At 39.2% G+C, this 15,493-nt stretch overlaps 1 protein-coding gene across 1 annotated transcript in view; it reads right to left on the reverse strand.

The window, feature by feature from the left end:
• The window catches only part of COL1A2 (collagen type I alpha 2 chain), a 38,935-nt gene that overhangs the window by 7,895 nt on the left and 15,547 nt on the right, over window positions 1-15,493 (reverse strand). The window contains exons 17-40 of the mRNA XM_064677384.1: window positions 15,153-15,251; window positions 15,023-15,067; window positions 14,821-14,919; window positions 14,234-14,287; window positions 14,027-14,134; window positions 13,133-13,186; window positions 12,929-13,027; window positions 12,010-12,063; window positions 11,525-11,623; window positions 10,685-10,738; window positions 9,993-10,046; window positions 9,815-9,868; window positions 9,662-9,715; window positions 8,794-8,838; window positions 6,512-6,610; window positions 5,684-5,791; window positions 4,289-4,342; window positions 3,653-3,706; window positions 3,063-3,116; window positions 2,906-2,959; window positions 2,697-2,804; window positions 1,650-1,703; window positions 1,503-1,556; window positions 427-588 (exon numbers count right to left, since the gene is read on the reverse strand). Of these exons, the coding sequence (XP_064533454.1) occupies window positions 427-588; window positions 1,503-1,556; window positions 1,650-1,703; window positions 2,697-2,804; window positions 2,906-2,959; window positions 3,063-3,116; window positions 3,653-3,706; window positions 4,289-4,342; window positions 5,684-5,791; window positions 6,512-6,610; window positions 8,794-8,838; window positions 9,662-9,715; window positions 9,815-9,868; window positions 9,993-10,046; window positions 10,685-10,738; window positions 11,525-11,623; window positions 12,010-12,063; window positions 12,929-13,027; window positions 13,133-13,186; window positions 14,027-14,134; window positions 14,234-14,287; window positions 14,821-14,919; window positions 15,023-15,067; window positions 15,153-15,251 (1,773 nt within the window). The remainder of the gene's footprint in view (window positions 1-426; window positions 589-1,502; window positions 1,557-1,649; window positions 1,704-2,696; window positions 2,805-2,905; window positions 2,960-3,062; window positions 3,117-3,652; window positions 3,707-4,288; window positions 4,343-5,683; window positions 5,792-6,511; window positions 6,611-8,793; window positions 8,839-9,661; window positions 9,716-9,814; window positions 9,869-9,992; window positions 10,047-10,684; window positions 10,739-11,524; window positions 11,624-12,009; window positions 12,064-12,928; window positions 13,028-13,132; window positions 13,187-14,026; window positions 14,135-14,233; window positions 14,288-14,820; window positions 14,920-15,022; window positions 15,068-15,152; window positions 15,252-15,493) is intronic.

A 15,493-nucleotide genomic window follows, 5' to 3' on the forward strand; every position in this document is an offset into this window, starting at 1 on the left:
TCAGTTTCTGATGCAGATATGAATTGAGATTGTTCTAAATGGATGTTTGCATGTTCCCTTTTCCAGCCATGATGACCAATTTCAGAGCAGGAGACTCTGCTCCCCTTTCTCAGACTAAGTATCAATTTTTTCTCTAATTAGTCATATTGCTTTCATTTGCTCTACTTACAGAGAAAGATACAACGCACCACAAGAAAAACAAAGAGCAAAAAAAACCAGATCCAGGGATCAGGTTCACTTTTTAAAGGCGTGTTTGTCAAACACACCTATAAACAATTTCTTGTGTCTCACTGGAACTATTTAAAAGCTTTGCTAAATTTGTGGGTAAAACAGAAAAGCCCTTCACAAACATCGAAAGTATCTTAGAAGCCATAACATTTACATAAGAGAAACACCTTTAACGAGCTGTTATACTCAGTAACTTACAGCAGCACCGGCCTCTCCAGATGGACCTTTCTCACCAGCAAAGCCAGGCGGGCCAGCAATACCTTGTTCACCAGTGCGGCCAACTGGTCCAACATCACCACGCAGACCTCTAGGACCATCTTTGCCAGCTGGGCCAGGAGGACCAGGGGGACCAGTGATGCCCTAGGATTGAGTATGAATATGACATCATTACAATATAGATCCATTAAGTGGGGATATCAGAGATAAACTTCACTTTAAGTCCATGTAAAAAAGATGTGCTCTGCAATAAACACGTTATCAGCTACTCTGATGCAGCAACTTCTATAGCTTTGTCAGCAGAGGATAGCTGTAGGGTTATTGAACTGAGTTTTTTTTTTAATCAGGGCAGGTGAAAGTGGCATAATTTGGTGGGAAAATATAGATTTAGCGCTCTCTGGAGACATTAATTGCAATTATAAAATCTATGAGAAAAAAACCCAAACTCTTCCAATTCAACAGGATTATTTGCTTTAGATACTGGGATTTAAAATTTATTTATATCTAGGGTATCTAGGGAAAGAATTACTTTATGGTAAAGGTTGGAAACACCTTTGAAAAAAAACATTTCAAATGTCAATCTGGAATGAGATTTTCTGGCTGAAAAATAAATAAGCAGGGATTCACATTCTAAAACATAATGAGACATTTCCGTGCTCAAGACAGGGGCTGGAACTGCAGATAGTTTAGAAAGTGTGGATACAAGATAACCTTAACATGCTTTTGCACATTGGACATGATGTCCTTATTCCAATCCACCAGGAATAACTGTGTAGCCATTGATTTGAACAAAAGCAAATAAACACAGATTTTGCAAATGATTGGGCACTTCAAGATGAATAAGAATGCTTGACACACTGTAAAAAAACCCCCAAGAATTAAATGCATAGCTCCTACTCTGGGAGTCTGAACAGTCAGATATTTTTCTTATCCAATCCTATAGGGATCTGAGATATCTAGTGCAATTAGAATTTGTGTCAATGAAACAAAATTTAGGATTATCCCTAACCAAAGCAACTTCTTATTTATCTCCCATTAGAACTTCATTAGTTACTTACAGCAGGGCCAGGAGGACCAACTCTTCCAGCAGCACCAGGGAAACCAGTCATGCCCTAAAAATGATAGTGAAAAGGAAGATTAATTTTAAAAGCAACAATAACTTCATGAAAAGCAACAACGTCAGTACCAAAAGTTTGAAGACTTACAGGAGGACCAGCATCACCACGAGGGCCAGCAGGACCAGCAGCACCAGCAGGACCCTAGGTATGAAGGATTGAAAAAGAGAGATGGATTAAGCAAAGGCAGTTAATGTTCCCTATTTACAATAAGGGCTCAGTGTCTCTCTCGTGATAGCTAAGGGTAATTTTTACTCCAGCAGGAGGATAACTGGGCCCAAAACCACACTGCCTATCCTGGTACTAGGGTATTAAATTCTCACAGACATTTAAAATCAGCATCATAAGGCCTAGGAAGAGTTGCATATAAGGCATTTAGGATTCAAATGAATTTCCTTGCAAATGTTATGTGCATCTAAACAAATCTGGAAGTCAAAATGTGAAAGTAGGGCAAAACCAGTAAGTCCCCCTTTTGCACTGTGTGACTTATACATCCACATAGTGCAAGAGCCTGGTGTTGGTCTATTAAAATTATACAGTAAGTACCCCAAGTCATGTTATCTTGCAACACTTTATGGTATTTGAACTACCTGGGTCTGACTTTCTGCATGATTCAACCAGTTCCCCAATAATGGGCTGCATGCATGTGAAACAGAATATAGCTTTGGGCAATAATGCTGGTAGCACATGAAAAGCCTGTGTGCAAGTGGGTGCATGAACAAATTTCCACATGCACTTCTGGATGACTGAGTCTGAAAACTAGTCTGTGACAGCACATCCTGACTTTGAGAGAAAGGTATCAACATCCTCAGCTCAGAACTTACCCACAATCTCTCCCTGAATGGTCCAAGATAGACTGATTTTCCTGATCTTCAGAGCAAGGTGAAAAGTAGGTGTTTGTTTTTTTTTCTCCTTGTTTCAGTTCCAGACTCACAATCTGAGCCCACATAAATAGATTGACAAAGTTTATATAATGCGTGAAAAATCAGTATGGTGACTTTCCACACAGCCTAATTTGTTTTGAAGTTTTGTTTCTTTTTTTAATTACTTTTTCAAAACTCAAGGCCTTCAGATTAGTGTATTGCTTGCACGGCACAGTTAAGAACTGTGCATTTTAACAAGAGACAGTTCACTTACTGGTGGTCCAGAAGCACCGATTGGGCCAATAGCACCTATTGGTCCAACTTCACCCTTAGGTCCTTTAGGCCCACGCTCGCCTTTAGCACCAGGCTGACCAGCTGCACCCTACAGGCAGAAAAACAGACAGAATGAGGAGCTAGAACTCTTGCAAAGGAAAGAGAGGAATGGCATGGCATCAATATCAGGAAAGCACAAACAGAACTCACAGGGGGTCCAGCAAATCCACTTGGACCTACGGGACCAGGCTCACCGCGTTCACCCTAAAGAGAGAACAGAGAGGAATGGTTGGATTGGGCTTTAAAAGGGCAGTTTTCTGAACATCATGTCTTTGACACAAGAATAGTTGCAGAAATTGCTACTTACAGGGATACCACGGGCACCAGCAGGACCAGCAGGACCAGCAGGACCTCCTTCACCCTTAAACAGATAGCAGAAAACATTATGACACTGTGGGGAAAGGCCTTGCTGTAACCAGAATAGGGGTGACCTTGTGGTACTGGTGCAGTCCCCTGTGTCTCCACTGGAGGAGATGTTGCTGAAAATGCTTCTTTTTTTGACCCACCCTATATTAATAATTTCTAACAATTCTCAGACAGGATCATTCTGAGATAATATGTGGTCATTCATCACTTTATCAAAACCCCTTCTCACACTGTGAGAAGGGTTGTGGAGCTTAACTTTGACTGGGAAGAATTCAGCCAAAGCCTGAATCAGAATCTTCTCCCCATATAACACAGTACCATGTAGATGTGCATCACTTCCCCGCCCTTTTAGGAAAAGGTTTGGGGTCCTATGGCAAACTTTGCTGAATAGTCCCAATAAACTTGCCTCCCAAGTCTGAAAAATGTACTGAACTTGTGCACATTAGGAAGATGGAAATCATCTTTAATATTCATGCGTGGGCAAACTGCATAAACAAACAAGACACTTTTTCATTCAAAGAGTAGACTTACCCGATCACCAGCACCACCAGCAGGGCCAGGAGCACCAATAGCACCAGGGAGACCCTGCAGGTCAAGAGACAGGACACCATTTCTAACAAAATGTGAGTAGGAGCAAGTACTTTAAATAATTTTTCTCTTTCCTCCTAGAGAAAGGTGTGTAACTTTCTTCCAGATGTTTTCAAGATAAAAGGACACATGATCTATTCTGTTATTTTCCTTCCCAATTATTATTGTTATTATTGTTATTTCCTTCCCAAGTATTAATTCTAGGATAGGCACCTTAAATCTCAAATTAATGATAACTTTTGTGTAGCTTTGCAGGCTGCCTTTAGAATTAGCTGTCTGGGCTGAGCCCATGAAATTAAAGAAGATAATGTCACAGTGAACAGCTATGCAATACAAGGTTCTCTGCTCACGTAATTTCTCTGCTTGGATGCATGAGAAGTAAACACTTTTCTCTCTTTCTCCCCCTAAATTCAAACATCCCTGGACAAGGGGCAACAAAATCACATTGATTTGTATTAAAATAAGCAGAAAGAAGCACTAACACAATAAGGGGGAAACTTAAGTCCTGAACATCCTTTTCAGTCACTGAAGTTCTGAGGTGCAGCAAGGCAAACTCAAGTAGAACCAAAAGATACTCACACGAGCACCGTCTCTTCCTGTTGCACCCATATCACCTCTCAGACCTGGGGCACCCTAGAATACACAGAGGGGAGAAAAGCATTATATTGGTAATGAACACAGTAGTTTGTATGAAATAAGTCTTGAACTGTTTGCTGGGTTTCTGTATGTTACTTGCACATCATACAAGATGCTTATAATACTAGGGTATTTTTTGGGAATGGACTTTGATTATTATTTCATTCTTATTTCTGACTATGTACTGACTTGAAAAGTGAAAATTTGCAAAGAGGATTGACATGCTTTTCAGAATTATAAGTCTGCCTCTTTCATGGGAAACCTATTTAGTTTCTCCGAGGTCCCAAGAATTTTGGATGGAATTAAAAATTCAAACCCAAGTTGATGTATATTACCAATTATGAATATAAATCCCCTGTCAAAACCCCTTTACTTTTGGTCAAGAAATAGCTATCTGTAAAAAATATTCTAGGTATTTGTGTTATACTTTCTAATTGAAGCAGGAAAACAGCTGTTACAAACAATGATGTCATATGGGTGGTCACGTAAAATGCCATATGTTTCATATAACAAAAAGTTACATCCACGCCACCACTAGAGTCAAGAAATCAGACCAGCACTCTGTTCTATGTCTTTTTTTCCCCTAAATACAGCCTAGACTTCTGCATTAATTTGCATGTCAATACATAGTGTTTTTTAAAAAGTTTGCAAAGAATTTTTAAAAATTTCCTTACAACTTCATTTATGATAAATGACTATGGATTTTTAGTCAAATAATGCAGTTCTAAAAATCTCAGTTTAGATTTTAAATAATGAACAGGAGAGAATACGGAATGAAAGGTACATAGCAAGATAAAAATCAATTTTATAGATAATTATATGGCAAAGCAGAAGTAGCAACAGAACTTGCAACCAGAGTTTACAGCTTTATATAAGAGTTTAAATTGGCTAAAATACTTTCTGATTTTTTAGAAAACTGATACAATCCAAAACTTTTTGCAACTGATTTACTTATATTGTCACTGCACCTAGAGCAGTCATGGATTTGATCCAGAGACTTAGCCCTTTGTGATTGGTAGGCCCATTTCTACTATAAAGTCTGCACTCAAAGACAGCTTTAGTATTTCTCTGGTAAAGATAAGTTCATTGTTAACCCAATCCTGTGAAGAACCAATTGCCACTTAAGCCAATCCCAAATGCTGAGCAAAGATAAGAATAAAACCTTAGAAAAGACTGCCAGTCTGTTAGACCAACAAAACCTCTACTTGCTCACTAAATAATACAGTTTCACACTAAATAAAAGTTCAACTGGGGTAACCTTCAGGTTTTTTCAAGTTAATGAAATTCAGGCATCTCCCAAACCTGTGCACGCAGTGACAAAGCAGTTGTCCACCTTACCTTCTCACCCTTGCCTCCTGGAACACCAGCAACACCTCTCTCTCCTGGGATTCCACCAGGGCCAGCAGGACCAGGAGCACCAGCAGCACCAACATTGCCAGGCTCACCCTAGCAGCAACAGCATATCGTGTAAGTCAGGGTCAAATCATTCACGCAATTTGGAACAAAATCATCATTAGTGCTTTGCTCATCGTTCTGCTTGGTTGTAAACAGTGTGAATAGTAGCATTTTGTCTTAAGCTATTGTACGTATTTTACTTTTTTAGCTAGTTAAGATGCTACACATGAACACTCTCTGATTCTGTGGGCTCCTGAGGTTTTAGGGTGTCCCATGTTCCCAACTAAACTTCTGTAGAAAGATTCACCATGAAAATCCTGAAAACTAAGACCCAGATTCAGTTATCATCAAACCAACATAATTTGTTAGATAACCACTTATTATTGCCCTGATGTTCAGGGGAGAATATTGCTTACTAGACACAAGAACTTCCTGTGTACAAGTAGATGTGGGTATAAATAGAAGTCAGCATGGATTTCAGTCAAAATCTCAGATCCTATCTCAAAACAGAATAATAGCATACCCAGCTGACAAGCTGTATTCAAACTGAGTTCCCCTCCCATCATCTACAGTACTACCCATTTAATATTAGCATGGACTAGCTGGAATGGAGCTTTACCACTTGAAGAGATGACCCAGGGGCTATAGTGTATTGGTAACTACCTATTAGCAGTTATCACCTATGCCCTCAGGAAACCAGGTTTTGGATTGTGTCCAAATTCAATCATCAGGAATTCAACAGCAAGGCAGTGGCAGCTGGGAAAGGTGTACCTTGTTACCATCAGGGCCTGGTGGGCCAGCAGGACCACGGCTTCCAATGGAACCGGCGGGACCAACAGCACCGCTTTCACCAGGAGGACCACGTTCACCCTACAGGAGACAGTCTGATTTAAGTTTTCCCTTGAATTTCTCTGTAGCTGAGAGGTTTTAAAGCACTGGCTAGTAGCATTTTAATCTGAACAAACCACTAAGAACTGTGTGAAAATTGTACAGCCACTAACTAAACTGGTCATAAGAACTGGCTCCAGTTTTGACACAAATACAGCAAAATGAGGTAATAAAGTCTTGCATCATGGTAATAGCTGACAATTAGGTTACAAATACTTTTTGAACGTGGATTTTGGCTACTGTGCTCATTCTGGTAATAGTGTCTTGCATTCTACTGCCAAATGGAGATTCTGTTTTAGGAAAAATAATGGATGCTAGTGAAATTAAAGCAATAATAATTGCCAAACAATTATTTTTACAGTGTCAAATGCCTGGTGAATATTGGAGAATAAAGGTGACACCTAAAGCCTATTAATGTGACCTGTACATTATAACAGGTATAAGGATAAATTCTGAAATAAAGGTCATCTGAAGATGTGGAAGTAGCTGGAAACTGGGTTTAAATGCACAACAGATCTATCAAAGATCTTTAGTAAAACTCATATTTCTTTATTTCAAATTATCTCAGTGTGATCAAGCTGGACATCAGGGAATAATCTGATAAGGTATAATAGAGATTTTTCATTATGCTGGATTTTGTACAGTATTATGTATAATATGTTGAATTTTGCATAACAGCATCATAGTTATTATGCAAAATCTGGGATTTTTCATGAGAACTATAATGTGGTCAAAGAACTGACTCAAGGAGACATAGCATACTGCTAGAAGCACCAGTGATGTGGAAGATTAAATTATATTTTAGAAATGTTCCTCGATTAATATTTCTTCTACATACATTTTGTTAATGACAGAGAGGCTGAAAAGGAAGATAGATATTTATGAAATGTGCAGATATCACAAAGGTGGAAGTTTTTGTCAACAGGAAGAAGGGTTGGCATATTACACAGGAAGAAGTGAATAACCTGCTAGATGGCTGTCACAGAAAAAGTGAGATAAAATTCAAGAGTGCAAAGTATCAGGCCATTTATGTAGGCACTAAAAATGAGAATTTCTGCTGTAAATGGAAGTTTCATTGGTGAAAATGACAGAAAGGGAAAAGTGATAGCCAGTAGCCAACATGATGCAGACATGAAAAAGGCAAATGTAATCTGGCACAAGAAATGAGGTATTTTTAGTTAGTGTTAGTTTTGTGTACAAAGCATCAATAAGACATAATTTTGAATACTGAATGAAATACACCCCGGTCTGGGTTTGAGATACTTAAGGCAAGCTAGAGCAGGGGCAAGTGACTGATACTAATATGACAAAGGCTTGGATAGATCAGCAAAGTCTAGAGAGGACGTGGTTATTGATATTGATGCCTTAAGATTCAGTCTCAGGGCACTAAATATAGGGAGGGAAAGTGCTGTTTAAACTGATCAACATAACTTATAAGAGTAAATGGGAATATTTGTCATTGGATACATCTAGGCTGGAAGTCAGAAAAAAGGAAGAAGCAACAGAAGTAGGTTAAATATTAATCTCTTCATAAACGAATTTGGAGAGCAAATAACTAATCGAGCATTTTACAAATCACTCATTGCTCTACATAAATGGGATCTTCTTGCCATGCAGGAAGGCCTCCACACAAAGCTCTTTAAAGATGTTTATTGACAGTGCAGGAATAAAGGGAAGTGGAAGGCAATACCTTCCAATTGCTATTCCAGGCTCTGAATTCAGCTCACTGTCACAAAGAGGTTACCTGGGAGGTAGGAGCTGGCAAGCAAGGGATAGTACAACTGAAGTGGTCAGGCTAGGAAGGTCTGCACACAGGCACTGTACTTGAAAATTCTCATATGCATCAGGCCTCAGTGTAACACTGTAGTCTTTTGTCATCCAGAGTCTCATTGTGAGGTTAATACAGGGTATCATTATTTGGGTAATAGTCATACTGCTTATCCAGAAGTTTACTAACACTGGCAACTGTTGTATTATATAATCATATACCCTGACATGTGCAAAGAGCAGAGATAATTCTCTTTCATTCCTGGGAATCTGCTCTGCAATACACTGTATTCTATAACAAGGCTTTTAGCCTTGAGGAACTTGGAAATGTATAGCTACAACTAGCATTGAACACATTCTTAAGACAGTCTGTACCAGATTTCAAATGAGTTACTTACTCTTGGGCCAGCAGGACCAGGGACACCAAATTCACCATGAAGACCCTAGAAGAGAGTAGATGTACCGGTAAATCTTATTTCTAAAGCAAACTTGTTTGCTCAAATTGTACTTTGTTTCTTAGCAGTAAACAGAAATGCTTCTCAAATTGCAACAGCATATTGAAAATTTTCAGGCAAATAGCCATCTTTTAGATACATGGAAATAAGCCCTTTTCATCTAGCTGCACAGTATCTCAAGGCACACACGAGATAATTTTTCATCTGAAGCGTTAGCTATTAAATTACAAGCTCTTTTTTTCAGGTATATGCATTGTAAGTTATTTTACAGGGACACAGAGAGATGTAACTATAAATGTTAAAGGTGGTTATGACACCTAGGATAAACTATTTGCAGATTTCATCACACACTAACTGTGCAGCAGTCAGAGAATGAATTACGCCTAAGCTACCTCAGTTGTACATCACTGTAAATTCACTGAAATCAACAGAGCTGCAAAAGAACATAATTGGAGTAATGCAAGTTAGACTTAACCTTAAAGATTTCAAAAGAAATGTGAAGTAAAATATTTTTCATGTACTGTCTCCTCCTCTGGGGGAGGAGGCATACTTTATTACTGTTTAAGGCCCAAAAAGCAAAGGACTGTCTTGGCTCAGTTTCATACCAAAACTTAGAAAAAGAAGTATGATGCAAGTTCCAATTGTGGCTAGCTTTAACAAAAGGGACTATTAAACTTTGCATATAACACAGATTGCTTTTTTTGTTGGCAAATAGATCCAACAGGCTCTTGCTTCACCACATGTGCAATTGCAAATGCAGCACTTATGCAATGCCTGCCCCCGCTTGTAGAATACTGTATGTGCCACTCACCCTTTCACCTGGTTTACCAGCTTCACCAGCTGGACCCGAGGGACCTGGCAGACCCTAAGTATAAAGAAACAAGAATGCACATAAAGTTAAGGCAGAAGCACTTCGTGCTTTGGAAACCATAGATAATATTGAGCAGAGCATATGGTTACTTACCTGGAAGCCAGGAGGGCCAGCAGGACCTGTTTCACCCTTTGCACCTTGATTCCCCTGGATGGAACGAAAAACAACTGATTAACTTGGAAGGAGAAATACAGGAAAACGGATTTAAAAATGGAAGTCCCACTAATGAAAATAAATCACAAATTGGACCTGTGTAAAAGCTGTTACTTACAGTGACTCCAGGAGGACCTTGAGCACCGTTGTTTCCCTCTGGACCAGGAGCACCCTATATATGTTCAAGTAGAAAGCTGTTATCAAAGTTTTGATTTTTTTATGAATAATACATTTAAATTATTATGTGCCAAAACCAAAGGTCACTTCCTGTGCATTTTGGACTTAACTGCAGAAACTTCACTGTCAAAGTTTGCTAAAGATTCTTACAATTTTAAATTCTGGCGATTGAATTATTGCAGCACATTCATCCTTAAGAAAGCTTATTTTGGAATTACAGAATATAGGAACCTTGCTGATAGCATTTTTCCCACAACAGACTTATTCTTTGGTCCCTCTACATGGAAGAATTAGTAAGTTTCAGCTATCAATAAGAAGTTGGAAATTTACAGGATAAACTAGAAACCATACACTGTCCTCAAAGAATTGAGGACAGGGAGTGCTATTTTTTCCTCTTCATAAGATGATAATACTGCAAAATTAATTACCCAATTAACACCTAAGAAGAGGAGTTTTCATTTATCCATTAAGTAACAGCCCCCACTGACATGAGGTTAGATGAATGTATTCCCAAGTGCTTTTCTATTTCATCATCTATTCATGCTTGCACAGGCCAATGGTATCTTATTACAGAGGTTTTGAAAATCTACTTCTTTCTCTCTGGAGGGTGCTAAAGCAATTATATCCACATACCCGTGGGCCAGCAAGACCAACATTGCCTCTTTCACCAGGTTTGCCAGGTTCACCCTGAAGTTGAAAGAAAAAAAAGATATAAAAGTTAACCAAGACTTTGTATTAGACTCAATTTATACTACTAAGCAGACACTTACACTCTCCTTGCCAGAAGATTTATTGCAATAATTCTTTAACCCCAATTAAAACACCTACAAGCTCCATCTGACTTTTTGGATCACTTTGAATATCTCAAAAATAAATGTCTTGTCTTTTCAAAACTCCATTTCCTTATTTTTTGAGATCATAACTCATGAATCTCTGCATAGTATCCTATGCAATACACTCTACTCATGTATGCATGTGTGTGTATGTATAGCAGCACCCAAATCCAGGAGGTTATTATTGTTATTTGTGGCCTCTGTGGGATATATTAAGAGGCCCACTGAAGTCACAGGTAACTTTTCTTCTAAACTGAGCGACCTTTGGATAGTGCTCCATAAATAAGAGTACTCTGGAACTGAACCTTAGATTTAATGGCCAACTTTTACAGAACTTTTACTGAAGCGTATATACAGAAATGATAAAATGGAGATGCAGAAATTATAAAATAGATGTGTATTATCCTAATCACTTCAGTGTCCAATTATTCTTAAGATAATTACATTTTTTTTCAGTTGTTTAATCATATTTTGGATAACTGAAAAATAAGTTAAAACAAAAATCTTGAATGTAAGTGGATGCTACAATAAGCAGTACAGGAAGATACAGGGAGATGTGTTTGATTAATGTCAGAGCTGGGGACCTAAAGATGTCTGGAAATACCTTCATAGTAATAGAAAGCTTCTGTACTGTACTTACAGTGGGACCTTTTGGTCCAGGGAATCCAATGTTGCCAGGCTCACCTCTATTACCAGCTGGACCAATTGGCCCAACCCTACCATCTGCTCCAGGGAAACCCTAGAAAGAGAAATCATACTATTAAATGGCTGAGGTAATTTAATTAGAGTTCAGCTTTAGGAGAAATGTGTACTGACAGGAAGCCAATGCCATTTAACTTTTAAACATTGTTGATACACTGCATGCTCACGCATTCCTCCATTTTTCTCTCTTTTCATAGAACTGTGTATTTCTTCTTCCCCTTCCAGGACACAGGCCTAATCTGAGACCCACAGAAACGAATGGAAAGTTTCACACTGTTCTTCTGAGTAATAAGGTAGTAAAATTTTGCTGGTTCTATGTAGTTGTGTGAGGGCTCAGCACTGAGACCTCTGCTTTTTAAAATCTCACTTTATGTGTGTGTTTCACATGCAATGGGGGAACAGAATGGAAAGTAAAGTACTTACAACAGGACCCTCCTTGCCAGCAGGGCCTGGGCTTCCAGGCTGACCTGGGAGACCCTGAAAAAGGAAAAGTTTCATGTTTTTAGAAGGAAACAAACTCACCCAACAGTTAATCAACATTTTTTCCTACATGCATGCATACACACAGAGAGATGCCAAGTTATCAATATACACTGAGGAAACAGGACTGTCTGCCTTATCAAGTTTGCATCTAAAGCACACTGAAGTTTAATTTGGTGGTGTGTTCCCTTGCCAGTTGAAAATCAGCATAGGTAAGTACCTGTTTCACTCAGATAAACTTATTTAGGCTCTGCTTTGGAGGAGAGTGTGTTTCAATGTTTGCAGATGCCTAATAGTTTCACGTGTGCATTGAAAACCTTTTCACTTCATGGGGTAGGGTAGGAAGAGTAAAGAGAATTAAAGACCATGACAAGGACATAATCTGACTGCAGCCAACACCACTAAAAGTGAATGGCTTCTTTCAGTGAAATAATTTCCAAAATAAAATAGAAATAATTGCGATCAGCCATCTAATCGTTTTAGTAGGGTTTGCTTTTCTTTTAGTTCGTTAAAGAGGACACACACACCACAGTTGTGCTCTTAATGACCATATTCTGTAAATAATCACAAGTGGAAACCCCTTTCAGAAGTCAATGCAGTATCCAGTACAAGGTGACAATGTTCCATGACAAGGCAATCAAATGCTACCATAACAAAAGGAACTAATTTCAATAAATATTTTGATGCTTCTTAATCATTCCTCATGTTTGTTTTTTTTTTTCAACAGAGTGGTGGAAGTGCCCTAATTGTGGTTAGCACATGCTGAATTTTTGCATTTGGATTTCTGAATAATTTTATCCCTTAATTGTAAGTAATTTTCTTTTTACATAGTTCAAACTTACACCACAGAGTTCGAACTTACTCTTGGACCCATAAGACCAGGCTCACCAGGACGGCCAGCATCACCATGAGGACCCTTAGCACCAACAGGACCACTAGCACCACGGTTACCAGCAGGTCCCTACCATAAGAAAGAAATAAAATAAGACAGAGGTAGGAAAAAGCATCACATGTCTGCGTATAAAAGAAGATGGTTCAGAAATAGTGGCCCAGACAAAAGTCTTACCATGACACCAGCTCTGCCATCAGCTCCAGGAAGACCACGAGATCCAGGCACACCCTGCAAGTCAACACAAAACAAATCAAGAAATGGAAAGAAATAAATCTGTTGCTGCTTGCTAAATTTCAGCCTTCCAAGCAGGTCTGCTGAATTTGAGGTAGGTGCAGCTCTAAGCTCACACATCTCACTGTAAATGGATATTGTGAAAGAAATCTCTTTCACTTCCTATAGATTTCTTTAAATTTTTGTTTGTATCAGAGCATTTTCAGTGTTCATTGTAACTAATAGTGGCTCTACCCAGTGGCTAGGATCCCACAGCCTGGCCCACACAGTTCCACATTCCCTTCTCTGTAGAGAGTTACTGATTTCTCTGTGACTCCCTACCCAAGGTGCAACACTATCTTTATCCCTGCCAAAAAAATATCTGGAGGAAACACTGCCATTTTTCGTGTTATTTTCCTATGCACTGTTTTCCTGCATGCTTCCTGAAGTTCATAGGGTTGTTTTCTCACCCAGTGAAAAGGGTACTAGGCATTCTTGAAGACATTGAATTGAAAGCTTTTGCCTCCTATGATATGTGAGCCAATTTTCTGTTTTAAGCAGTTAAATTCCATCACCACCTTTAAGAGTAGTTAAAAGATAATTCACTAAATATTACATGATGGATGAATCAAAGCAACCTCTAATTGCTTCAGGGATAAGATTGTAAACATGCACTAACACAAAGCAAAAATAGGTTTGGTCCCAACTAATCAAAAGGCTTAGAATTGAAAATGATCTTTGTGTAGAAGCACTAATGTAAATTCAATTACTCATAATTATTTAATTTGTCTTTGTGACTCTCGATTGATTTCTTCTTTCCTTTTACCTCTAATTCTGGAACACAAAAAGAAAACCTACTCTCAGACCAGCAGGGCCTGGGGGACCAGCAGAGCCAGGTTCACCAGTGCTTCCTCTCTTGCCTTCCTCACCACTGGGACCAGGAGGGCCAGGAGGTCCAGCAGCACCCTATGTCAGACAAATAGAGAAAAAGAAGAAATCAGGTGCTGTGTTGCAGTTATAAGGAGGCTTTTGATTGAAAAAACCTTCACATTTTGCCATACTTACAGGCTCACCCTTGGCACCACTTTCTCCCTTGGGACCGGCAGGGCCTGGTTCACCCTAGAGTCCAAAACAAAAAGCGATCATATAATTAGGCATCATTCAAAAAAATATCTCTTCTACCTGGAGAGATTTCTCATGAATCAAAACTGTCTTTGATCATCTCTGCCTCTATTGTGAATAACGGTCAACAAGCACAATTGTATTTTTGGCTTAACAGCCATGAAAACAAACATGTTCAAGATGCTTAGAAATTACATATATTGAACTATGACACATTCAGGGTTGATTCCTCTGCTGAGGATACCCACTGAGGGCCTAGCTGTGAGACTGCTGCCACATCTCTCTTGAAACTATCAGCATGGACAGAGCTTAACAGTTCTTACACTCGAAGGGAGTGCAAAGTGAACCTCTTGAGTTTTGGCATCTGAAGCAAGTAGTGAGACACAGAACTGAACTACAATGTTCAATTACAGTGCAGCAAGAAAAAATGTCTGCATTATAACAAAAATGTATCCAGAGGGAATCTTTTACTACTGTGGACACTGTGTCCAGTTTTCAAATGAAGACACATAATATACAAGGTCACTTACGACAAGTCCTCTAGCACCACTAGGACCAGCAGGGCCAGGAGGACCAAGAATACCACGGGGACCAGGCAGACCAGGAGCACCAGCAACACCAGGAAGACCCTGTAGAGCAGAGGGAAAAAAGGTATTATGAACCTATTTTCTGCTGCATTAACTGAATTTTGTTTTTTTTAAAGCAAACAAGTATGAGTACAGTCGTACTTACAGCTGCACCTTTAGCTCCTGGAAGACCATTAGCACCAGGGTTGCCCTGTTAAGGAAGATAACAATGCTGGTTCATTCAGAATCAAAACTACACCCATCCAACAATAGATAAAGTCTGGCAAGTTACTTACTGGTGGGCCAACAGGACCACTAGAACCAGGAAGTCCAATCTCTCCTCTTGGACCAGCAGGACCAGTAGGACCAACGTTACCAGCAGGTCCGATTTCACCCTGTTTGAGAGAAGAATAGAACTCTCTATCAGTGTACACAGTGTTATGGCAATAGTGAAGCAATCCTATATTAGCCTGGCATTAAGAAGACAATCATATACACATATATATATATATGCCCAATTCAGAGGCCAGGAAACCAAGCAGCTGAGAGCTTTTAATGGATTTTAAGGGCACTGAAGTTGGAATATCTAGTTAGGCTCCATCTAAGCTGATAGCTAAAACAACCAATGCTCAGCAGA

This window comes from Pseudopipra pipra, chromosome 1 (assembly GCF_036250125.1).
Source record: "Pseudopipra pipra isolate bDixPip1 chromosome 1, bDixPip1.hap1, whole genome shotgun sequence".
Taxonomy (NCBI): Eukaryota; Metazoa; Chordata; class Aves; order Passeriformes; family Pipridae; genus Pseudopipra; species Pseudopipra pipra.